We start from the raw sequence: 25,245 nt of genomic DNA, 5'->3' as shown, positions 1-25,245 counted from the left end.
CACATCTCATATTTCTTTTGAGTTACTACAGTTCTGCTTTGCTCGTAGAGCATAAAGTCTTCTTTGATGCATGTATGCCATGCTGGAAGGTCCTGTGTCAGTGTCTCCCATGTTGCACAATCGATTCCAAAATTGTCAAAGAGACCTTGAGAACATCTTTTAGGCAAACATATGTTTGGCATTGGAACAAGGTCACCGGCTCACTATAGTAAGTTGGAATGCTTGGCAGTTCAGCTCAAGAAAGGACCTCACTGTCCAGTATCTCATTCCATCAGGTGATCTCCTAAGACAATTCAAATGAAAGAGATTCTGTTTTCTGGCATGGCGCTGACAGACTATCCAAATTTCTCAGGCATACAACAATGAGGGCAACACAGTGGCTCTGTGGACCTTCAGTAGGTCCTAATACTCTCCACTCCCACACTTTCCATTGACACAGAGTAGGTGCTTAATAAATGTTGATTGAGGGTTAGGGATCAGTTGAAATTTACTCCCTTGAGACCTTGGACAAGTCAGAATCTTTCTGGTTCTCAATTATAATATGAGGAGCTTGAATTAGGGGATTTCTGTGGTACCTTCCACTTCTAGACCTAGAACCCTTTGAATAGTAGGCACACAGATATTTTCACTAGGGCATTATAGAAGTAAAAAAGAGAGGCTGTTATTAATTTGGGGAGGGATCAGAGAAGACCACTTCAAAAAAGAAGGGTAATATTTGAGGGGAACCTTAAAGCATAGGCAGGAATCTAACAGACAAAAAGGAGGACAAAGTCAAGGAAGGAAGCCTAGCTCAAGATTATCTCAAAATCCAAACAAGTGGTGAAGGAGCTATACCAGAGTGATAGTGGCAGAAATGGAAAAAAATCTTGGAGACAAGATTTTTAGAATTTGAAAGCTATTTTTGTGTTCCTCTCTCTCTCTCTCTCTCTCTCTCTCTCTCTCTCTCTCTCTCTCTTACACACACACACACACATTTATCAACAAATATTTATTAAACACATTATCTATCCTCAAGCACTTATATCCTTAAGGAAGGGAGAAATATATGTAGGTGTGGGAGTTTGTATCTACACATAAAGAGGTATATATATACAAGATATATTCAGAGTAGATGTAAGGTTCCTTTACAAATTAAGTCTCTAGTACTTAAAGGGAGTGTGGGAATATTAGGAAAAGCTTCCTGCAGAAGATGACTTTGAGTTGAGATTTTAAGGAAGTCAGGAATTCTAAGAAGCAGAAGTGAGAAGGTAAAGAACTTCAAGCCTGGGGGGATGGAAAAAAAGAGTGTCAACTTGTGAAGAAAAGCAAAATGATGGGATCAGAGAATGAATGGAGGGAAGAAGAGTGAGAGAAAACTGGAAAAGGGACCAGGTGAGAGTTGAGTCAAAGGTAGATAGCAAAAGCAGATGAACAGCCCTGAACAAGGCTCAGCAAATCCTCATACCAGAAGTACTAGTCTTCCTGAACATCCCATACATCCAAGAAGCTATAGCATGGACAGCAGCCACACCCTACCTAGTAAAACTATCTTGGCAGATGGGTTAAACCAGTTTGAGGGTAACTGATAGACCTGAAACCTGTCCATGAATCAGGAGGATGTCTATCCCAAGCATGTGAAGACTTCGCTTAGTGGAATATAGGTAGATGAGAACAATTTGTTTCAAAGGCCAGTATGGTGGCTGAAGCAGGAACTGTGGTGCACTTAGAACTTGTTCAGACATCTAAGCACCCACGGGTCTGCATCTTGAGTCATCACCAGTCATCTTGACTTTTGTCTTTCCACTGGACTTCAATGACTCAGGAAGAGAGAGTGAGGCCGATGGTTTTGTGCAACTCTGCCTTGCTTAAATCCAATTCACTCACAAGTCGTGATGTCATTGGTCCTCTTTGAAAGGGAAGAACAGGAACAACAAGGTGCCAGGTTGTGAAGAGCTTTAAATGCCAAACAAAGGACTTTATATTTGAGCCTGGAGGTCGTAGAGAGCCATTGAAATTTATTTAGAAAGTGGTTAATGTGGCCATACCTATACTTTAGGAAAATTACTTTAAAGACCATTCCAAAGTCTTGAGCCTTGAGACTGAACTGATGGTATTCAGTTATTTCAGTCATGTCCAACACTTCATGACTCTATTTAGTATTTTCATGACAAAGATACTAGGGTGGTTTGCCATTTCCTTCTCCACTTCATTTCATGTATGAGGAAACTAAGGCAAACAGAATTAAGTGACTTGACCAGGGTCACACAGCTAAAAAGTGTTTGAGGACAGATTTGAACTCAGGAAGATGTCTTCCTGACATCAGGCCTGGCGCTCAATCTGCTTCAATACCAGCTGTCTCCAGGTTGAATGGTAATGCCACAAAATAAAATAAGAACATAAATTCAAGGCTGGAAAAAACTTCAGAGACCATCTGGTCCGACCCTCTCTCTTTTTTTTTAACAGCTGAGGAAACCCAGGGATTTGTTCAAGGTCACATAGAAAGCATCAAAGGCTGGATTTAAATGCAGGTCCTCTGAATCAATAGCCAAATAAATTTTCAATTGCACCATAGATGGAACAGAGTAGAAAAGCTAAGGTTGGCTTTTGGCCTTGCTGAATTTGAGATGCCAGTGGAGTGTTCATGTGTTAGACAATGTGGCAATTCTGGAAAGATCATTAGCTTTGGAATCAAATGACTTTGGTTCACCTGCCATCTATGACTTCCATGTGACCTTAGGTAAGCCATCTCTATAAAGTTAGACTGATGACCTCTAAAGTTGCTTTTAATTCTAAATCTTGTGAGCCAAGCTGAAGACCAGGAGCCTGAGGAGGAAAACCAAGAAAATGTAGAGTCAGTCAAGGAAGAAGGAAGCATCCAGGAAGGAGAGAAATTCATCAACTATGTCCTGATTCAGAGAAGTCAAAGAGGATGAGAACTGAATAAAGGTTTTTAGATTTGGGCAACTAGGCCATTGAATATTTTTAAGAGCGACTATAGTAGAGAAGGGGATATTGTCAAGAAGACTTTGTTTTTTGAGGAGAGGGGCAATTGGGTATACCTAAGCTAGCTACAAACATCTATTAAATGCCTGTTATATACTAGATGTTGGGGATAAAAAGACAAAAAAAGGCAATTACTGCCCTCAAGGAGTTTATATTGGTGCAGAAGGGAGAGAGAGAAAATGCACACAAATAAGCATACTACAAAATAAACACAAGTTATTTTGGGAAGAGACAGTGAGAAGACAGAGCAGAGAGAATCAATCAAGGTATCTCACAGAACAGAGCTTTTTAAAACTTTTTCCACTCATGACCCCTTTTCACCTGAGAAATTTTTACACAGCCTTGGGTATATAGGTATACAAATAGGTATACAGATCAAATATTTATTAATAATAAATCATAATTGTCAACCCCACATTCAGTTATGTGACCCCCACATGGGTGATGCACAGTTTAAGAAGCTTTGCCATAGAAGATGTCATTTCACCTGAACTTTGAAGGAAATGAGTTCTAAAAGAGACAAATGAAAAGTGATTTCATTCCTAGAATGGGAGATAAGGCATAAAGATAGTATGTGGAATGCTGAATTCAGGTTATACTTTTCAAACCATAATGTTTGTAAAAGGGTTATCCTGGAGCCATCTTGAAATGCACAATGAGCATTGGAAACACCTTGAAAATCAGCACATGCTATAATTCAGGGCTTGATTTATTGTTGATTATCTGAAGGCAACGGAGGAAATGTTAATAATGCAAATTGAACCTAAAAGTTTATTAAGAACTGATTGTTAATTATTTACTAAGACACCCTTGATAAAGCTATCAAGATAAATTAGAATTAGAAGTTTTAGACATTAAAAGATTTTGTATTTAACTCTAGAGGTAATACTAAGCCACCTGACCAGGTATGATAAAGCTATCAAGATAAATTAGAATTAGAAGTTTTAGAAGTTAAAAGATTTTGTATTTAACTCTAGAGGTAATACTAAGCCACCTGACCAGGTATTTTAGTTAATAAAGAAGCTAGAAGGAAGAAATTGATGATGCATAAGAAAGGAATGCTTACTGGAACAAGGTAGTAGACTTGGCAGGAGAGACAGACAAGATCAAATATATAGGTAGGAGGACTAGTTTTAGTAAAGAGTAGAGTGTGTGAGGAACTGAGAAGTATTCTAAGATAGAAAAAAATGAATGTGCATGCCTGTGAGTTTTGAGAATGGAAACATTGTTGAGTATCTTAATTCCTCCTCTAACTCATTTGTTCTAAGTGTCAGGATGAGGATGGTGGTGGTGAAGGTTGGGGGGAAGGAAAAAGGTTGGAACAGCTATTATTGAAGGCTTTGGCCATAGATTCAAGATCTGATATAAAGATAAATGAAACAAATGGAATCTAAGTTTATAATTAAGGCAAAGGACAAGTTTAGTGGGAGAAGTGGCCAAAGAAGACAGTTTTGAAACTTAGGATGTTAGAAAAGATGCAGTTCTATAAAATGATATCTAAGGTTTAACCAAATCATTGTGTTCCTGAAGTGGAGCAGACAAAGTTGTTAGAATTGAGGTATTTCATTTTAGAAGGTATGGGAGGGGGAGGAGGTTAGAAGAGTGAACCATTGCAGTGTTCAAGAAAAGTGCTAGGGGATGGGATGGAGAAGATCATTAAGCTAAGCATAAACATTGCTGAGGAAAACTGGACAGCAATCAAAGTAACAAGAAAAGTGGGCCAGGTGACAAAAACAGATTGCGAGAATATCAACTTTCATGGTGGTAACTATAACATGTATAGTCCTACATGTTCCACAAAAAGGAAATTAAGTTTCCATGAGAATTTAATACTAATAATGTTTTCTTCCCAAAGCACCTTAGTTTTACAGTTCTTACTTATTGTTACACCTCTTCAATATGAAAATAGGCTCAACTTATTTTGTATTCTTCTCCACCCCTTCCTCTTTTGTTTTGGGGATATTTGAGGCTCTCTTGTCCAGCTCTTATGTGTATTTCAAACTAATAAAAATATATTCGCGGTAAAATTTGCTTGGGAGAGTACTGTTCAACATATGAAGTTTGTGTAACCATGGCAAATCACTTAACTTCTCTAAACCTCAATCTTCTCATCTATAAAATGAGTAGTTTAGACCCAATGAATGGCTTCTAAGGTCCTTTCCAGTTCTAAATCTATGATCCTGTATCCTAAACACACCAGGGACAGCAATATACATTTGATATTGCTCATGAGAAACCAATAGGGGAAGACAATTCTGTCAAAGATTTCTCCAGATATGTCCAAATTTGTAAATGGATAATTTAAGCTAAGGACTACAGAAGACCATAATGCTTTGGAGGCTTGCAAAGTTGTGCTGCTTTAGCCTATTAAAAATATTTTATTTTTTCCCAATCACATGTAAAAACAATTTTTAAAATTTGTTTTTTTAAATTTTGAGATTCAAATTCTTTCCTTCTCTCTCACCCTTTCCTAAAACATAAAGCAATTTCTTATAGGTTATACCTGTGCAATTATGCAATTGATGTTTTCATATTAGTCTATGTTGTAAAAGAAAACATAGGCCAAAAATAAGAGAGAAAGTTTTTTAAAAGCATGCTTCGATCTGCATTCAGACTCCATGAGTTCTTTGGAAATGGATATTATTTTATATCCTTGGTCCTTTGGAGTTGTCTTCAGTCACTGTATTGGGTTTAGCCTATGAAGTAGTTACCAACACGCCAACGGTTCTGGTAAGTTAGGAGTTAAAATTCCTTAAGGTATACACATTATGACAACAGGTGATGTGGGATTATTCTAGCAGTTCCCAGTGCCTGGCTGAGGGAAGAGACTTGGGGACGCAGTGAATACCAACAGAGAAAGATTTAGGAGTTGTACCAATAAGCATCATTTAAGCAAGCCCTAAAGGAAACAAGCTAGTGGGTTTCAAGCAATGAATACTTATCTCCTGAATCATTCTGGTCTAATTTTGACCATTTTTAAAGATTGGCAAATCTTCAACTTTCAAGTGTACCCTTGATAGTGTCAGCATTCAAGTTCTTAATTTAATCTTGATTTAAAGGGGTTACAAATTTCCCTAAATGTAAAATTTCTCTTATCTGTGGCATAAAAACAAAATTGCAGAGGAAATTGGCATAGCTGCACAATAAAACTTCATGAGGTGTCATTTAGCTCAGAAAGCTTCTCTGAGCTGTTTTAAACTTTTGGCTGAAAGAGAGGAGAGAAAGGCATTAAAAAATCAAAGCAGTAGCAAAATTTGCTTACTATATATGAAGGACAATTTATCCTACACATTTTTTTGACTTTCATCCTTCCAACTCATCGATCAAGACTATGGTCTTATACAGAAGGCATGGGAGAACGGAGTGTAGAAAGAAAAGGAAAGACTCTATTAACTTCCTCTCAGAAGAGAAGCAGGAGGAAGGGGAAAGGAGAACTGAAGAATTCTGTAGAATAAAGTGGGAGAAGCAGTTTTAACCAAGTAGAAGTATAACTAAATTAAAACCTTCTAAAAATGGTAGAAATTTTGTTTCTTTTCTTCTTCACAAAACCCCATGAAAGAAATGGTTAAGATTCAGAAATGACAAGAATCTTGGGACAAAATGACCATGTGGCTTTTAAAATTTTGCAATAGCAAAGGAAAAAAATACTGAGTCTAGAAATAAATAACCAGAGTATAGAAAGAAAAGATAGTCAAGATGCCTTAATTGAGGAGCCTAAAAAAAAAAAATAAAAAAAAAAAAAAGAACAAAGCTCCAGAGATGGGAATCTTTAAAATCCAAAATTCTAAAAAATGATGAATGAAAGAGAGAAAGGAATATAAAGAAATCAATGTAGAATTCTAATTAAATCTTATTTTACAAAAATACTTAGAAAAGTGTAGAATCGTGGATTTGGAGTCAGGAAGACTTTGTCAAACCCTGCTTCTGACACTATATGAATATGGATAAGTCACCCAAACTCTCTAGCATCACCCTAAGGCTGGCTGTATCACAGTGATTTGGGATAGTGTTCCCACACTGTTGAAGTCATGGGACCTTAAAGTACTGACATATGGAAAAATGAAAGGAAGATGATGTAAAACAAGAGCTAATAGAAGAATGGCTACAAACCCATAGGAACAATTTCAAAAAGGTTAAACCCCAAAATGGACCCCCAAAAGGGATTTTAAAAAACCTATTTACAATGTTAGTTAGTTTTGCTAAACTGTCTTTTTCCCCCTTCTTGAAAACATTGTTTTATAACATGGTTCTTGAGGTGGGGCGGGGCCATCTATTGGGAAATGAAGGTGATATAAAAGAATAGAATATCAATAACATTTTAAAAAGTCTACATTCAGCATCAAAGCAAGAAGGAAGATGTTTACTTGAGGCAGATAGTATAATGTTAACAGAGGACAAGGAAAGTAGAACTAATGAACAATCCCTAGTTTACCTAGCTCTTCCCTCACTGCAGATTAAAGGGGGAGAATGATAGCCAAACAAAGTGGTTAATAGGAAACTGAACCAAAGAGAAGTGAGAAGGGGAGAAGAACCCCCTCTTACTTTAAATAACAGGATCTCCCAAAAGTTTTAGTGAAGTTTTAAGCTTTAATAACATATTTAGCTATTTATTTAATAATTTATTTACCTTACTTGGAAATTATTATGATGCAAAATTAATAATATCTCCTTTTATTAATTAATTAAATTATAAATTAATAAAATAAAAATTAATTTAAAAAAGTAAGGGGTTGTATCATGGGTCAATGAACTCCCTTTCAGGAGAAATACTAAAGCAAATGCCTGATTACCATCTGTCAGGATTATCAAAAAAGAGATTTCTGTACTAAATGGGAGCTTGGATTGGATGATTTCTAAAATCCCTTCCAACTCTATGATTTTATTATTCTAAGTTATTTAATATGCCATCAAAACCACAACTTGATCAAGTTTCTAGCTTAACAATAATTTGGTTTTCATTACTGTTGGCAAATGTAAAAAGAAAAAACCATAATTTTCTTTTGGCTGCTATGTATGTGTACATCTATAGAATATTTAGAATAAAGCTTTTGCTTTCACAGTAGAAAACCTAAAATATAATTACTGGTATTTATTTGGGCCTCAATATACCAAATTCCATCCCACTTAAAAATTCACCTCTTTAAAAAAAATTTGATAGCAGATACCTTTTATTTCAGATTTTAAGCTGAGTAAAGTCTTTTAGTTGAGAAAAAAAACTTATCCTAAGACTGAAAATATGACTGAAAAGCTAAATATTTAAATGTTACTGTCAGTATGAATTGTTTTAACTCTTCTATGGGCTTTTGTAGCCTTTCCTTCCATATTTTCTCTCCCACCATTTCTCACAAAATTATATAATAATATCATATATTTAGTTCAAAGATATTTATATAAAAAAAATTCGAGTTCCTTACCTATTGTCTTGGTCTGTGTATAAGTAGAAGTGTTGGTCATTTTCCTGCAGTCCAGGTCCCTATGAGGCTACAGCATTGCAACGGAGAACAATATAAGAGTACCTGCAATCTCCTTTTATGTTTGGAGCATAAGTCTATAAGGGGAAAGATTGCACAATTCTGACTTGTAACTTCAAGTCCTATCTCAAGAATTGCCAACAGCTATCAGAAGGTAATGATTTTCTTGGTCCTTCACAATATGGTCTCAATATTTTTCACTGAGGTGTGGAAGTGACCAGATAGGTGTTCTATTCATGCCAATGGAGTGCAAGCTCTGACTGATCCCATCAAGCTAAAAAAAAAGACCGTTAAAACCAAAAATTATTTGATATTTTAACTTTATATACACAGAGGAAGGATTTTATGTTGATTAGAACTGCTTAAAAAGAGAATTAATACTATTAGTCATATATCTATAAGGTCAAAGACAGAAAGATTACACACACACACAAACACACAAATATCAAAAGAGTCATATAAGCACTTTTTGAGATATCAGAGAATTCCTTCTGTATCCCTCCTTTTAGAGAGCTATCCCATTTAACAAGAGACATTTTTAGAGCTCTTTTTATTTTTTTTTTATAATTGTGCAACATTCACTTTGGATTGTTTATGGCTATTCCCATTTGCTTTGCTGTAATGTTTGTGTATATTGTTTTCTTGGCTTCTCTTACTTCATTAATTCATGTAAGTCTGTACTTCTCTGTATTCATCATATTTTTTTTTGTGCAACAATATACATTATATTTATGTGCCACATTTTGGTTAGCCATTGCCCAGCTGCAAAGATTTCTAATATGGACCCAGTGACTAGAGTATGTCTATTGCTTGAGAAGAAGTCTAAGCAGATAACTTTCTAGAGACTCCTTGTCAGAGAGTTGTGAATTTTTTCAGCACAACAATGATGAAGACAATAAAAAAATATTGGAAGATAGCAATCTATATTGGCAGAGGGAATCCTCATACCCATGAAGTCATAGCATTAATAAGTTATGGAAAGTGTTTAATTTACAGAATATTTGACTTATAAATTTAAGTAAGAGTTACGAATTTATAGTTCATTCTCTCATTTATAGACTGAAAATATACAGACCAAAAGGATCTGCTGATCAGATGGCTAGACTTGATAAATTCAAATGGCATGGAATTATTGTTGTACTGAGCTGTATCTTTTCTCTTTCTAAGTCTCAGATTTTTAAATCTCCATGGATTTCAAAGAAAGAGAGCCTTATCATATTTACATATGACACACACAAATAGCAAAAGAGTCATATAAACATTTGTTGAGATAGCAGAAAATTCCTTCTGTATCCTCCTCTCAGAGACATATTTAGTAAATAGTTCTTGGTATGGTACTAATTTTAAAAAAAGGTAAGGGAAAATATTCTGTTCCTGTGAACAAAAAAGCCAGAATATTATTCATGGCCAATTTTTATGGGAATTCTTTCACAAAGTAAAATAAGATGCAAATCTGACCCAGTAATTTCAACCTGCTGTCCTTAAATAAGAGCATTCTTCTTCACTTTCCTTACGGCATGACCATAAGCAGCAGGCCACCTACAGGCATAAATCTGCTAGCTTAATTAGCCTTACAGTACTAGTCTTTATCAACAGCCTTAGAGTCCTCCAATCTGAGACACCTATCAAGTGACAACTAATTTTTTTTTCTTCTATTAAGAAATAGCACCTGAGTTCCTTCCTCTAAATATCATAAGCAGGAACTTAGGACCTTGGATGATTTGAATCCTTGATGCTCAGACTCCCTCTTCCCTCCAAACAACCCCTCTCCCGACATCTAAATAGGGTTTAGTAATTCAAAGAGTTAGATTTAGGGAAATGGAGGTTCTTTCGGATAAGGCTACCATAAAACTTGGATAGCACAAGCTGAGGAAGCCCCACCCTCCCCAAAGTGTAAGTACTTTCCTTTGACCAGCCCACTATGACTACAATATTCCATTCAGGAGCATGAATTATTTAGGATCCAAGGTCTTTCTTATTCCTTAACCTGCAAGTCTTCAATAGTATGCCTGCCCTTATGAATTGTTTCAACTGTACCGTAAAATTTGTTTCTAATTTGTCTTTTTCTCAGTTTTAGCCAAAAAGCAGAGAATCTAACTTCTAAATATAAAAGGCAATATTTTTCAAAAATATCTTTCCTCTTTGTAGTCAGGGTCTTTCCCTAGTGACAATAAAACTGTTTCCCATTTAGTCCAATAGAATCCCATATACTCTAGAGAGCCACTGAAGCATTGGCACTTTGCTTAGTTAAGACATCACAGACCTTTCTCTGTGAACAGATGGCAATGTCTAGAATGATTATACCTCTAAGTGACAACCTGGAGATGGAAATGAACAGGAGAAAAATATGCAGCCTGTGGAGAAAGGAGAATAGTGCAAGCCTTTGGAAAAATCAAAGGTGTGGGTGAAGCTTTACTAAAAATAAATGCCTCTATCTAAAAGTTAGTCTCAAATTCATTTAAATTAGTGCACACATAAAAATTCTATTATTGCAATCATTATTTGTCAATAATTTATTTAGAGAATTGTTAACAAAAAACTCTAAATGTTTTGTAAATCTTCCTAATAGAATGCATGTGTCAGGAGATACTTTATGATAACAATATAACATAAGGAGTGTGAATTGGGATTATAGATATCCACTGATCAATAAACATTTATTAAGCACCTACTGTATAACAGGTATTAGAGATATAAAAACAGAAAGGAAATAGCCCTTGCTCTACAAGAGGATATATTTGAATAGGGTCAAAATAAATATAGACAGAATAGGTACAAAGTGATTTTCTCATGAAGGGCACTAGCAAGTGGAGTTATCAGAAAAGATTTCATGTAGAAGGGAGCACTAGAGCCAAGTTCTCAAGGAGATTTGAGGTTATAGTTTCATTTATATACATATGACAGTAATGAATAGCACAGTATTTTAAACAATATAGTGCCTGGGAGGAATACAAGTAGGAAGATGTGGCTGTTCCCCTCAATGGAAATAACAAACCAGTATACATACATATAGCTAATGGAAGGTAATCCACTTATTCTGAAAGATGCACCTAATAAAATCATATGCTTTTTGAATTTGAATTTGAATTTGAAATACCAGTCCTTATAAATACTTCTTCAAAAAAGCTGATGATAAGGTACATAGTAATTATTAATTATATATCATCTTTATCCCAAACAAAGCAGCTGTTATTAGTTCCTGAATTAACTTAATTTGTTTACATTAATGATTTTATAATGAGATTCAGCTACAATCCATTTCTTTGTATTTAAGAAATCTTTGGCACATTTATTTGCCCTTGTTTCTATTTCTGTATAACCAGGACAAGATTAAAAAATGTGCATACAAGACAGCCATGTTGGTTCTCATCAGAAAAGAGCAGATGATTTCAATTTAAATACAGCATGCATAAAGCACTGTTTCCAGTTCAATACAACAGTCAGGCTGAAGAATTAGGTCACCTCCTTTCTTGCAGAAAATATATTCTATATGTGAGTATTTTCTCTAGTCCATTTTTGATTATCCAGGCATAGATTACCTGCTTTGTAAAATTTTAGTTTATTCTTAATTATCAACTAGCTTCTTCTATTGTATTACTGGGCTGCCTGCTCTGGCACAGTGGCTGTGAACAAATCCAATTCAATTTAACGAACATGCATTTAGCACCTATTCTAGATAGCACAATAGGGAACAAATACTAATTTAAAAATCAATATAAGCAATGCAGTAACAGAAGTTCTAAATCTACACTAAAAAAAATAATAAATAATTCCTGCCTAAGATTCCGTTTTGAACATAAGGCCTTGGATACATGTTGGGAACCTTTCATTTTCGGTAACTGGAGCCACTGGCTCCCTTTATGATGCAGTAAAAGGTACACAAAGACTTCCAAATCCACAGAACTTCAAGATACTCTAGGGAAATCTCTTCCTTTCCAGGGAACTAGTAATATGAAATACAACCTTGAGTAGAGAAAGACCCAGAATCAATGACAACTCTTCCAAAGCCCATATTCTACTGCTCTGCTACCTAAAAGGTGAGAAAAACTCTGGGAAGAAGTTAACATACTTGAATCACGTTGGCTTCTTCTCTGAACCTTTTCCTTCAGGGACCTGAAGAGAGTCTGTTTGAAGTAATAAATTTAAAGGAATAAAACTAGTAGCATACTCTTCTATGTAAAATCTTAATATTCATTTGAAATCATTTAATTTGACCAAAAGAGGGTTTTTTCCCAGGAGAATCATTCATTTTTGTTAATTTCACAATAAATTGACAGGCATATTCCTATTTATGATTAAAGTTAGTATAATATCACAGTGTTAACTTGAAGTTTGTCTCTCTACAATATAGCTATATGTCAACATAGCTATCAAAGTTCTGCATGTATCTATTGAATCTATTCCACCTAAGGCACTTCAGTAGCTTCTAAGACTGGGAAAGTCATTAAAACTCTTTGGATTTCAATATCCTTATATGTAAAATGAGGAAACTGGCCTCAATGACCTCTTAGCTATCCTTCCAGTTATCTCCCATAGGAGAGACAACACTACTCTAGGTTTAGGAGAACAAGAGATAAAGCCAAGTATCCATGTAGATAAGGAGCTATTGGGAAAAAAAAATGCTAAAAACCAAGAAATATTCTAGTCAGATAACTATCAGAGAAGAGTTTAGCTTACACTGCAAATAACAGCTGCTTGAAATTCAAAAGACAGAGGTATCTTGGACTATAAAAAAGGGTAAAGCCCTGTCTAGACCATAAAAGAAAAACATTCTGACTTAAGAATTCAAGCAGTAGAGATTTTAGACTTGGAGTATCCAGAATGAAAACACAAAGTGAAAATTCCTAAAGTTCATATTTGTAGAATGTTCCCTAGAGTCAGAATCTTTAGAGCTGGAAAAGACTATAGAGATCATATTGTCCAGCAGTATCAAACACAGTGGTGCATTTGGCTAACAACAGTCCTAAGTACAGCTGAACCAAATCAAAATTTAAATGGTAAATATTTAACTAAATAAATAAAAATACTATAGAACATAGCTAATGTATGGCTTTTCTTATGTACAATTTAGTAGATCCAATTTTTATTTGAGCTTGATATTACTGATATGGCCCAATTCCCTTATTTTGTAGATGAGGAAATTGAAAGTTAAAATGCTTATTCAAGATAAACCATTAAAAGGCAAGAACACCATAATTAATGCATCCCAGAGAGAAGTATCTTCTAGTGAAAAATGAAAAAGATTTACAATCACCGTATGTACTTTAAAAATCTTAGCATTGTCACTTTCTTTCCTGAGTGATGTTGGGCAAATTATTTAATGTCTCCGAGGATCTGTTGTCTCATGTCAAAATAAAGTGATTCACTTAGATGATCTCAAGATTTAAATTGTACATTTATCTACCAATTAATCAATAAGCATTTATTAGGTATCTGCTTGGTCTATGACAACAGTCTCTACTCTACTCTCAAGGAGCTTACATTTGATAAAGGAGGAGACAACAAACACAAAGGGATTTGGGGCAGGATTAAAAAAAGTGTATATGGATATGGAAGGTGGCACCAAGCAATTTTTTTTTTAAGGTTAAATATAAGGTTAAATAAAAATTCTTTTAAACATATTTCCAAATTTATAATGTTATGCAAGAAAAATCAAACTAAAAGAAAAAAAAAAACACTAGGAAGAAAAAAAAAACAAAAAGTGAAAATATTATTCTTTGGTCCATATTCAGCCTCCATAGGTCTCTCTCTCTATATATATATGCAAAAGGCATTTTCCATCCCAAGTCTATTAGAATTGTCTTGGATCACCTCACTGTTGAGAAGAGCCAAGTCCATCACAATTAATCATCACATAATCTTATTGTTACTATGTACAATATTCTCTTGGTTCTGCTCACTTCACTAAGCATCAGTTTACATAAGTTTTTCTAGGCTTTTCTGAAATCAGGCTGCTCATCATTTTTATAGAACATTATATTCATATACCATAACTTATGCAGCCATTCCCCAATTAATGGGCATCCACTTAATTTCCAGTTCCTTGCCATTACAAAAAGTGCTGCTACAAATATTTTTGAACATCTGGGTCCTTTCCACTTTTTAATGATCTCTTTGGGATACAGACCCAGTAGTGACACTGCTGGATCAAAGGGCATGTTTATGCACAGTTTTATTGCCTTTTGGATAATTCCAAATTGCTCTCCAGAATGGTTGGATCATTTCCCAACTCCACCAATAATGCATTAGTATCCTAGTTTTCCAGATTCCCCTCCAACATTTATTATTATATTTCCTATTATCTTTCCCAATCTAAAATGCTACCTCAGAGTTGTCTTAATTTGCATTTCTCTAATCAATAGTGATTTAGAGCATTTTTTCAAATGATTAGAAATGACTTTAATTTCTTCATCTGAAAATTGTCTGCTGAACCAGGTTTTAAAGGGATTTTAAGAATTAAAGGTAAGGAATTGGCATTCAAGCCATCAAAAAGTCACAGAAACAGGAAATTAGAATTATGAAAGAGGAACAATAAGAACATTAGTGTGCCTGAACCAACAAATTTGTGAAAGAGAATATTTATTAAAACTGGACAGGTAAACTGGGGTCAGATTTTTGAAGAACTTTAAAAGCTTGCCATTGCTACCTAGCTTTAATCACTAAATAGGTGCAGCCTCAATCATATTGAGACCTGTTGAAGACCTTAACTTTAAAAAGTCCAAAGTCTCCTATTTCATCCAGGGCCATCTCCAGTTGTCTTGATCTATATTTTGCCACTGGCAAAACTTGACATTACCTCTGTGATGTCATGGTCCTCTTCAAGAATGAAGAACAAATAACAATAACATACTGCTAAATTTTGTTTTGGAGGCATTGGGCAGCTGAGTAGGAGAGTCACATGTCAGATTTATGCTTAAGGACAATTACTTGGGTAGCAAGGTATAGAATGGACTAGAATGGGGAGATACTTGAGGCAGAGGACTAATTTGGAGGTATTTGCAATCATCTAGGACCTGAACTAAGTTGCTGAATTTCTGAGTAGAGAGAAGGGGTAAAAATGTGAAGAATGTAGGCATTTATAGTTTGAAATGTCTCTGGATCATTCTGTTTGAAATGTCTAATAGTCAATTGAGGATGGAAGATAGAAACTCTAGGAAGAGCCTGAGAATTGATATACAAATCCGACTCATTAGCATAGATAACACAGATTTTGCTAGATCAACAGCTATTGCCAACCAACTGCCACCATAAAGCAAATAAACTCTGGGTGTAGCGCTATCTCCCTCTTCCACACTAACAGACCGAGTCCCAGGAAGTTATCCTTGTGGAGATATGACCTGGCAATTGCTTCTGTGGGTTTTAGAGCCTCCTGCCTTCTCAGCACCTAGAGCTACTGAAGACCCACAAAATAAAATTTTTGACATCTAAGTCCTTGGTATTGTCAAATGATTCAACATCAGAAATTGATTTAATCATCAGTAGAAATGATATGAAAGAATATACATTACCATCTGTTTCACCACTAAACCCTAAATAAAGACCATAAGATTTTTCCATCTCAGTTGTAACTTAAAGTTCCAATATGTATTATGTCATATATTAGAATGTGAACTTCTTAAACGTAGAGACTGTCTTCCTTCTCTATTTAGATCCAAAGCCCTTACTAAAGAGCTTTGCACATAGTGCCTAATCAATAAATCTTCAGCCATTTATTCAAATAGTTTATAATTAAAATCACAGGGAATGAAAAGTTCATCGCAGGAGAGAGTATAGAGAGAAAAGGAAACCTTGGACAGAGCCTTGGGGAATAATACCCAGGTAGGGGCCACAAAATGGATAATGCATTAGGAAAGAAGACAAAGCAGTGGTTAGTTAGGAGAATAACAAAAGAGTAGTGTTAGAAAAGTCCAGAGAAGAAAAAAGTACATAGGAAGATACCTGAGTATTACTTTCAGAAGTGATTTTGACACAAGGGGAGGGCTACTCCCAAGTTTTTGGCTACAAGATATCATTCCATCAAGCCCCTGGAAATAGTAATGATGGTATCAAGGGAGCTATGCTGCCCTTGTATACCTAATTTAGAAATAATTTTTCCTATTACTATTTCCATATTTTTTCATAGGAACTTGTCTTTGTAGGAGACTTTGCTATAGTACTTGGGAATATTAAAAATGGGAAAAAATGGCTTAAGATGGATACAACTATTTCTTCTGCGTGAATATTTTTCTAGGTAAGAAGATATAACCTGTTAACACTTAAAAGTCCTTTCCAAAATTCTACCTTTCCCATTATGACATTCCTGAGATTTCAGGAGGAAATTTAAGACATTCAATGTTCAATAGGTAGGAAAGAATAATCAGTGAGACTAGACACTTGGGTTCAAATTCTGGTTCTACTTGTTAGTTATGTAATGAAGAGTAATTTAATCTCAAAGAATACCATTGTCCTTACTTTAAAATGAGGAGGGAGGAAGTCTGATTGATGATTTAGATCTACCTAAACCCTATAAGTCTGAGTGGCACAATGGTTTAATGGATAGTCTCTTAGAATTGGAATCTGAAGATTTGACTTGGACTCTTATTTCTGTCGCTTAGCTTTATAGCCATGGCTAAGCCACTTAACCTGGGTCTGTTTCCTCATCTGTGAAGTAGGGATAATACCTGTAGTATCTACCTCATGAATTGCTGTGAGGCTCAAATGAGATAATCTAATATATTTTGCAAAACTCATAGCACTATAAAAATGTCAATAATTATGAACTCTAGAGAACCTCAAACAAGCTGAGTTATCTTTAAAAAAAAAATCTCTCTCACAAATACTTGGCATGGTTTCATCAAAAACTGGTCATGCCAGAATAAACTCATTTCCTTTTTTGATAGGGTTACTAGATTGGTGCATCAGAAGATATAGGATTATCCCTAGATATTAGCCTCAGTTTTTGTAGTAGCAAAGAAATGGAAACAAAGTAGATCCTCATGCAAGTACCAACTGTGGTACATGCAGATAATGGAGTATTTACTTTGCTGTAAGAATATAAATGAGAGAAGCATAGGAAGATGAACGATTAAACACTGAAATAAGGAGAACCAGGAAAACAACATATGACTACAACTTGTAAGGGAACAGAACAAAAGCAGCAGAACTGTATACTCTGAAGTAGTAATGACCAAGAATGCAAAGAAACCTAAGAATATACCTTCTACTGTTCTTTGCATGGGTGGGGAACTATGCATGTGGAACATATCAGCTTTTATTCAAAATGTTGGTTAGTTTTGTTGAACTAGTTGCCCTCCCTTCCATATTATTCTTTTTTTCCCCAAATTTATTTTATTTAAAGAAACAAAATAAGCAAAAAGAAAAACAGAAAAGCAATACAAAACAAAATGAAACAAAACAAAAGAGAACATTATCATGTGCCCAGCAGAACATCAGGGAGGATTCAAAATATATGACAACAAATATCAATTTAATAAAGTATATATGTATATATATACACATATATTAGTAGAAGAAATTATATTCATGAGTATCCATTTGTACTTCCTTGTAAATTGTTCTTTTATTCTCTGCTATGCACCTTATTTTTTAAAAATTCCCACCCCCAAGCAGATATATATTTATATAGATACATATATAAATATATATTTATGGATATAGATATTATATATCTATACATATAGATCTACATATAGATATATCTATATCTAAATATATATGTAGATCTATATATAGATTATATAAATACACACAAACATAGACACACATCTCTTTTATCCCAACCTCAAGCAAACTACAGTTAAGAAAAGATATATTTATGTATACATATTTTGATATATACATACATACACACACACACATACCCCAGATACATACATGTCTTTCCTATACTTGCTAACTTAATCATCCCTCACCTAGGGATCCCTTCCTTGTCTTCTTCCCTTTGCTTGCTCACCTATCCCTTCCCACTTATTTCTTTATAGATTTTGGAGGGTGCTATATATCCTTCAAGGTATAGATGAAATGTTGCCTATTGAATCCTACAGAATCTACAAACTTGCAGATTTTCAGGATTTCTATCAACCAAACCCAAACTTAACAGAAAATTTAACATAAAAGTGTCAATTATCAAAAATCAATTTTAAGAAGCTCAATAGGGTCATACTTGTTTAAATATGGACAATTTTTTTTTTAACATGGGAAATGTATACTTTATCTTTAAGATTTACATCAACATTTACAGATTAAATCAACATTTACAAGTAGGGTAAGCTCAAAAGAAAAATTGGAAGTAAAGGTAAATATAGTAATTATCCCAGGAGATCATCATATACTTCAACAACAATACTATATGATGATCAATTCTGATGGACGTGGCCCTCTCCAACAATGAGATGAACCAAATCAATTTCAATGGAGCAGTAATGAACTGAACCGACTACACCCAGTGAAAGAACTCTGGGAGATGACTATGAATCACTACATGGAATTCCCAATCCCTCTATTTTTTGTCTGCCTGCATTGTGGATTTCCTCCACAGGCTAAATGTACACTATTTCAAAGTCTGATTCTTTTTGTACAGCAAAGTAACTGCTTGGACATGTATACATATATTGTAATTAATTTATACATTAACATATTGAACATGTATTGGTCAACCTGCCACTGGGGGGGGGGAGGGAGGGGAAAAATTAGAACAAAAGGTTTGGCAATTGTCAATGCTGTAAAATTGCCCATGCAAATATCTGGTAAATAAAAACTATTAAATTAAAAAAATAGTCATCATTTTATACAAATGAGGTGCATCAGAAGAATAGACACAGGCATTGGAAGGGGAGGAGGACTTGCAGTTCTGAAAACCTACTCACAATGGGAATGGGTTGAATAGCAAACCTCCCATATTATTAAAAGATGGCTTTTGAGAAACGGGGATGGTAGTAATGTATTGTGAACCATAAGTGATAAATAATGTTATCAATTAAAATTTATTTGAAAACTTTTAAAAAAGAATGAACATGATGAACCCATGGAGAAGACAAAATGATGAAAAGTAAAGGAAGCAGACAATATATACAACTATTACAATTTAAATGGAAAGAACAAAAATAAACATTTGAAGCAAAATGCTATGAAATTATAATGCTGAAACTCAGCCTCAGTGAATGAATGAAAAGCATTTATTTATTACTTGCTGAATACCAAGCAGAGGGCATACAAAAAGAAATATCAATATGGTTTCTTCTATCAAGGAGTTCACACTCTGTTTGGAGGATTAATACATAAAAGAAAGTTGAATTGTAAGGGTGCAGCAGGCAGTGGAATAGCAAAGGACAGAAAATCCTAGGTTACATGTGCGGGAGGTCTAGAGAGCATGACCCAGTGATGATCTCTGTGCGATTGGTCAGGGGGCTGAGATCTGGATGTCTGTCAGTCAAAGTCAAGTCTTCAGATTCCACGTCTAAGAGACTATCCATTAAAGCTAAAGAGAAAGCAAGGGGTAAATGGAGAAAGAACCAGCCTTCCACTCCCCACCTATTTTTAAACTAAAGTAGAAACCATGAATGTGGAAACCTATACATCCTGAGCTTAGTGAGTGCATTGCTTAGTTTTATTGAAATGCATATTTTCTTTAAAAATTTGTTATAAAGGATAACGCTCTAGGAGAGCAGGGGACTATAACAGGAATGTAGATAATATAAAAATAAAATATCAATAAAATTTTAAAGTATATGTGACTATGAATGAACATTCAACAAATATGATTCTATTAAGGAATTTACACTTTCTAATTTCCTTATGTGACTTGTTTCCAAAGAAAGTTTAGGAAACTCTAGGAAATTCCCCTTCTCACAAGATTGGCATATCCGGGTTGAATGCATAATTCTTAAACATCTTCTGAATCACATAGTAGGTGCACGGAATCACATAGTAGGTGCACCACAGTGACTTATTTATGTGGTGCTAGTTTCATCTTCTATTTTTCAGACATCCCTAGGTTATGGCAAGTTCCATGTCTTTAGTTCTCAGATGCCGATGCAAAATTCTTCTTATCTGAACATTAGACAATAGAGAAAAAGCAGGAAACCGTGACATTAGAGCATTGGAGGAAAAAAATGTAGATGAAATACAGCTCTGCCTTCGAGGAGCATTTAATAGGGGGTGTAGGACTCCAGAATTAATAACTGTAACACAAACTCGTCGGAAGGGATCGGTTGGGTGGGGACAGTTGGTGCCTGAAATGGGATTTGGATGGTTTGTGTTGGAGGAAAGGGTAAAGAGAAGGAAAAAGGAAAAGTGGAGAAAACACCACGTTCTTCTTCCTTTCTTCCCCTTCCCCCATCACCCCAAAACCATTAGCGGGGATTGTGGGTGTGGAAATCTATACACTTCGGTATCTCGCTTAGTGCACGTGTCTAGAGAAGATTCAAACGGGAGTTGGAGGTCTCTAAAGTGAGACAGTCGCTAAACAGCCTCAGACTTGTTGAGGGTCACACAACTACTGCGCGCTTAAGGCTGGATTTGAACTCGGAGCTTCCAGACTTGAAATCCACCTACAGAAACACTATAGAAAGGAGCTATTGTTATCGTCACCGCGGCTTTCTCGGTGGCATTCTTCCCGACCCCACTACAAGGCCGCGGTTCCCGGACTGGCACTTGGGGCATTCGCGGTGACTCTTCCCACGTTCTAGATGCACCCGTGAGTCCAACACGTGGGGCTGCAAAAATGGAGGAAGCCCCTGTTCCAGGTTAATGGGCGAACAGCAACATGGCGGCGAACAAGCCCCTTCCCTAACTCCACCTTGGGGAGCGACGTCAGCGACGCCCTTTGCGTCTCCGCCTCACGTTCGGGGCACACACGCTCGCACGCACTGGCTGGGCGGGGGTGAAAAAACGGAACGGCCGCGGGAGCGCGCCGTGGGGGAGGGAGAAAAAGGCCGCCGCCGTGGGCGCGCGCGTCGAGGGGAGGAAGAAGGGGAGGGAAGAAGGGGAGGAGGGGGAGAGGCGCGGCGGCGGCGGCGGCGGCGGCAGCGGCGGCGGCGGCGGCGGGAGCGCGCGCGGCTCCGAGAGACGGCGGCGGCGGCGGCGAGGGCGGCGCTCGCTCGCTCGGCGGCTGGTCTCGGACTCCGAGGAGGCGGAGGCGGAGGAGGAGGCGGTGGCTCTCGACTGGGGGTTGGTTGGGAGGGCGGGTGGGGGGTGGTGGGAAATTTGCTCTTCTCCGGGCTTGATCGCGGGGCCCGCCCCCTTTCCCCCCACCCACCCTGCCCCGGTGTTTGGAGTTTGTGGCCCGGAGGCTCGGACCCGGGGAGCAGCGGCGAACCCTTAACCTTGAGGAGGAAGAAGAGGAAGAAGGCAGGGGCCGGGGCCGAGGCGGGGGGCGGACTCGGACGGGCTGTGGCGGATCCTTTTCCCCCCACCCGGTCGTAGGCAGGAGATGTCGAACCCCGGGACTCGGAGAAACGGCTCCAGCATCAAGATCCGGCTGACAGGTACCGGGGCGCGGGGGGTGGCCGAGGAGGAGGGAATTGGGGAGGGGGAGGCAGAGCGCCCCCGGTGCTGCTGAGCCCACGGGGCGAAGGTGGGCGGGGGGCACCACTCACCGGACCCCCACCCTGAGGCCTCTGCGGCTCGTGCGCTGCGTGCGCTCTCCTGCCCCGGGGTACAGTTAGTCGCTTCGCGCTCTGCCCCCCAGGACTCTTCCTCTGCATCCCCCTCCCCATATTCTCGCGTCCCGGGGTAGCCTGCTCTCTGGCTCCCCTTCCTTCTCCTCTCCCCTCCCCCAGCCTCGGGTCTGGCAGCTGCACAAGTCCCGGCTCCTCGATTCACTCTCATTTCTTCAATGAAATTTCCATGTTTCCCCGTCAGCTCCGTAGTGATCCCCATAGGGGTGAATGGGGAAGCCCTGGGGTGCGCATGCGCTATTGCGGGGAGGGGGCGGGGTGGTGCCGGCAGCGGGGTGGAAGGGGAGGGGGGGTGTGGTGTGGACAGTGTCTGCTGCTGGAAACTGTCTCTCCCTGGCAGGCTCCAGACATCCTGTGTCCAGGGTCCAGTCCCAGCATCCTTGTTCCCCCACCTCCACCAGCTTTCTCCCCTTTCTCTCTCCCTTCCCTCCCCCGCACTCCCCTCTCCACACACTGCAGGCCCTGGGATTTGCGTGTTGAGATTTGTGCTTAACACGGAATCGTTACTCTGCAAATACATTTCTGCCAGGGGACTTTCCAAGCGAGAAAATTTCCAGCCAAAAGTTTTGTCCGATCCCTATCAAGAAAGAGTTTCCCTTCGTTTTTCTAATGCTCTTTGGCACTCGCAAGAAAAGTCCTCAAATCTGTATTTGTTCAATTCCTGTCTAAGGAGTTTGATTTTTAAAAAGAGAGAGGGAGAGAAAATTCGAGCCCTAAGGACAAACGCATAGCATGGTTAGGGCATTTAAAGCATTTGTTTCTCCCCCCCCAAAAAAAAATCTGTAGGTGATTTTTTAAACCATATGTTCTCTTTAAAAACCCACTGTTGCCTGTTGTAGGATCTGTTTCCTGTTTAAATAAAAGGACTTGTGAGTTCTGTTTACAAAGCTGACAGAATAATGAATTATTAATGATTCAGGCCCAGACTAGGGTTTTGTAAGGCAACAGGTGTATCCTTAAGGATCTTTGTTCTTGGAGGAGCCATTATGTTGTATTGGGGCTTGGATGTAAAGCATTTCTCATTGGTTTTAAGTTGAGTTGTTTTTATGGGTGCATAAAATGCCATGTTTTTAACATTATAATACTTGTAAAATGTAATTACAAGACAACCTTAATTTGCTTCCCAGTTACAATGCCATCTATTATAGACATCAAATCAGTTACTCTTTTTACTGTTAACTGCATACATGTATTTTGTTAGAAATGGAGTATAGTCGGAATGTTTTGTTTCTGAAATATTTTATTTTGCAATAGTTGATTGTGTTTTTGTGAATTGTAGTTGGTGATCTTTGATCTGTACCCCCCCCCCCAAGTAAAAGAGAACTGGATTTGTCGTTCTCTTCACCTCCTTCCCTCCTCCTTACCCCCCCCCCCCCATGCTAGTCTGTTCAGGATTTTAAACGTGATAGCTGCAGAAATACTTTTAAGAGCTTATGGATGGCATTTGATATTAAAGGATTAAATGATCAGTATTCTTTCCAAAGTGCTTTCCCCCTCCACCCTCCCAGCCCAAATTGCTGAATACCTAATGGATTTGAGTCAATCTGTGAATGTAATTGTTCTCGAAAAGGAATTGAGAGCTTAGTAATAGTTGTGTAACAGACATGATGGTAGTTGTCGAACATTAACTCTTGTGAAAAAGCTGGAACTAAATAATTTGAAAATAAAATTGGTTTTAGGCTATTTTTAAAGTTGGGAAGTTTTTTCACTTCTGGTTTATTGTGCATCTTCACATACTAAATGTTTTTGATAAAGTTTGCTAAATTACTGTGATGCTAGAAAATATGGACTTTTAGAGAGGTGTTTTGGTTAGTAATTAACATGCAGTATAATTAAATATAGAGTATGAAGATATTAGGGTGGGAAAGATACTCAGAACTTTTGGCTGCAGAATTTTATGATCTAGTGGAAAGTGTTTTGAACCCAAAGTGAATGAAAGCTAAATTCTAATCCCAGGCCTATCTATCATGGACCACCTTTGTGACCTCTTTGGGCTTTATTTTCTTCAATTATGAAATAAGGAGAAATAATAGACTGAGCATTTTTAACTTTTTTGTTTCATTGACTCTTTACCAGTCTTGGGAAAACCATGGGACTTCTTTTCAGAATAATGTTTTTAAAAACGAAATAAACTGCATAGTATTTCAGATGAAACAGTTATATTGAAATAGTTATCAAAATATTTTTTTAAAAAGGATTTATGGACTGCACATTTAAAAATCCCTAGATTTAATCTATTATTCAAGGTAGTTTTCTGGCCCTAATAGTCACATTGTTGCCTATTCTAAATTACTGAGGTATGTGCGGTGGTTATTAAATTCCATGCTCTGTAGTTAAGTTTTAAGAGAGAAAACTACACGATGACTTTTGGGATACTGTGTATTCAGAAATTTGGGCATAAAGTAAGATATTTTGAATTCGATTTAGGATTAAATGTAATTTAATCTAGGACAATTTGTACTCATCTTTGCCATGATGATGAAATTTCTCACTTGTATTTTATGAAAACAATTCTGTAAATCCATTTTGTGTTGAAGTTTCCTTCAAGGAAAAACTTTTAAATGTTTCCTGAATATTAGTAGACATCTTAATCCTTTGTATTTAAATAAAAATTTGAAATAAATGCTGCCATAATTATATTAGTTTGAAATAGTTTATAATGGTTTCAAAAGTTCATTGTATATCTTTAATTCAAAATACTTGAATAATTGTGTATTTTTACTTTTCTCCAATTAAATTATGATCTCCTTGTAGGCAGGAATTGTGTTGTTGTTTTTTTTTTTCTCGTCCTTTTTTTGTATCCCCAAGCTTTGCACATATTAGGCACTTCATAAATACTTGTGGAAATATTTTCCACAAAAAACAAACAAATGTTCCAGAAACAGTTTGATTTTAAATATAAGCAGTTTTTGAAAACCTTTTGTTCTTATGTGGTATATAAATGAATACCAGAGACTTTTGTTTTGTCCATTTTAGGTAAAAGTGAAATTTTTGTGAGTTTGAGTGCTGAGAAACCTTCCTTTGAAAGGGCAGCTTTTTCCTATTGTTACCAGTCAGTCAAAATCTTGGATCTATTGTTTCTTTTGTTGTCTTTAAAGTTCTGGTTCTAAACTTTA

The 25,245-nt window shown here is 36.9% G+C and overlaps 2 protein-coding genes across 4 annotated transcripts in view; one reads left to right on the top strand and one right to left on the bottom strand.

Moving 5' to 3' along the window:
- The window catches only part of MYH16 (myosin heavy chain 16), a 156,762-nt gene extending 148,114 nt beyond the window's left edge, over positions 1-8,648 (bottom strand). The window contains exon 1 of the mRNA XM_074281247.1: positions 8,397-8,648. The gene's annotated coding sequence lies outside the window, so the exon portion shown is untranslated. The remainder of the gene's footprint in view (positions 1-8,396) is intronic.
- Positions 8,649-21,668: 13,020 nt separating this feature from the next.
- The window catches only part of SMURF1 (SMAD specific E3 ubiquitin protein ligase 1), a 113,556-nt gene continuing 109,979 nt past the window's right edge, over positions 21,669-25,245 (top strand). For 2 of the 3 annotated variants that reach the window (XM_074281245.1, XM_074281243.1), the window contains exon 1: positions 21,669-21,937. Coding sequence is in view for 1 of the 3 variants with exons in the window: in XM_074281244.1 (XP_074137345.1) it covers positions 21,883-21,937 (55 nt within the window). In the remaining 2 variants the exon portion in view is untranslated. The remainder of the gene's footprint in view (positions 21,938-25,245) is intronic. The other variant, XM_074281244.1, reaches the window with a different exon arrangement.

The sequence above is a fragment of the Sminthopsis crassicaudata genome, chromosome 1, assembly GCF_048593235.1.
Source record: "Sminthopsis crassicaudata isolate SCR6 chromosome 1, ASM4859323v1, whole genome shotgun sequence".
Taxonomy (NCBI): Eukaryota; Metazoa; Chordata; class Mammalia; order Dasyuromorphia; family Dasyuridae; genus Sminthopsis; species Sminthopsis crassicaudata.
The sequence above is the reverse complement of the archived record's forward strand: the minus strand, read 5'-3'. Positions and strand labels throughout refer to the sequence as shown.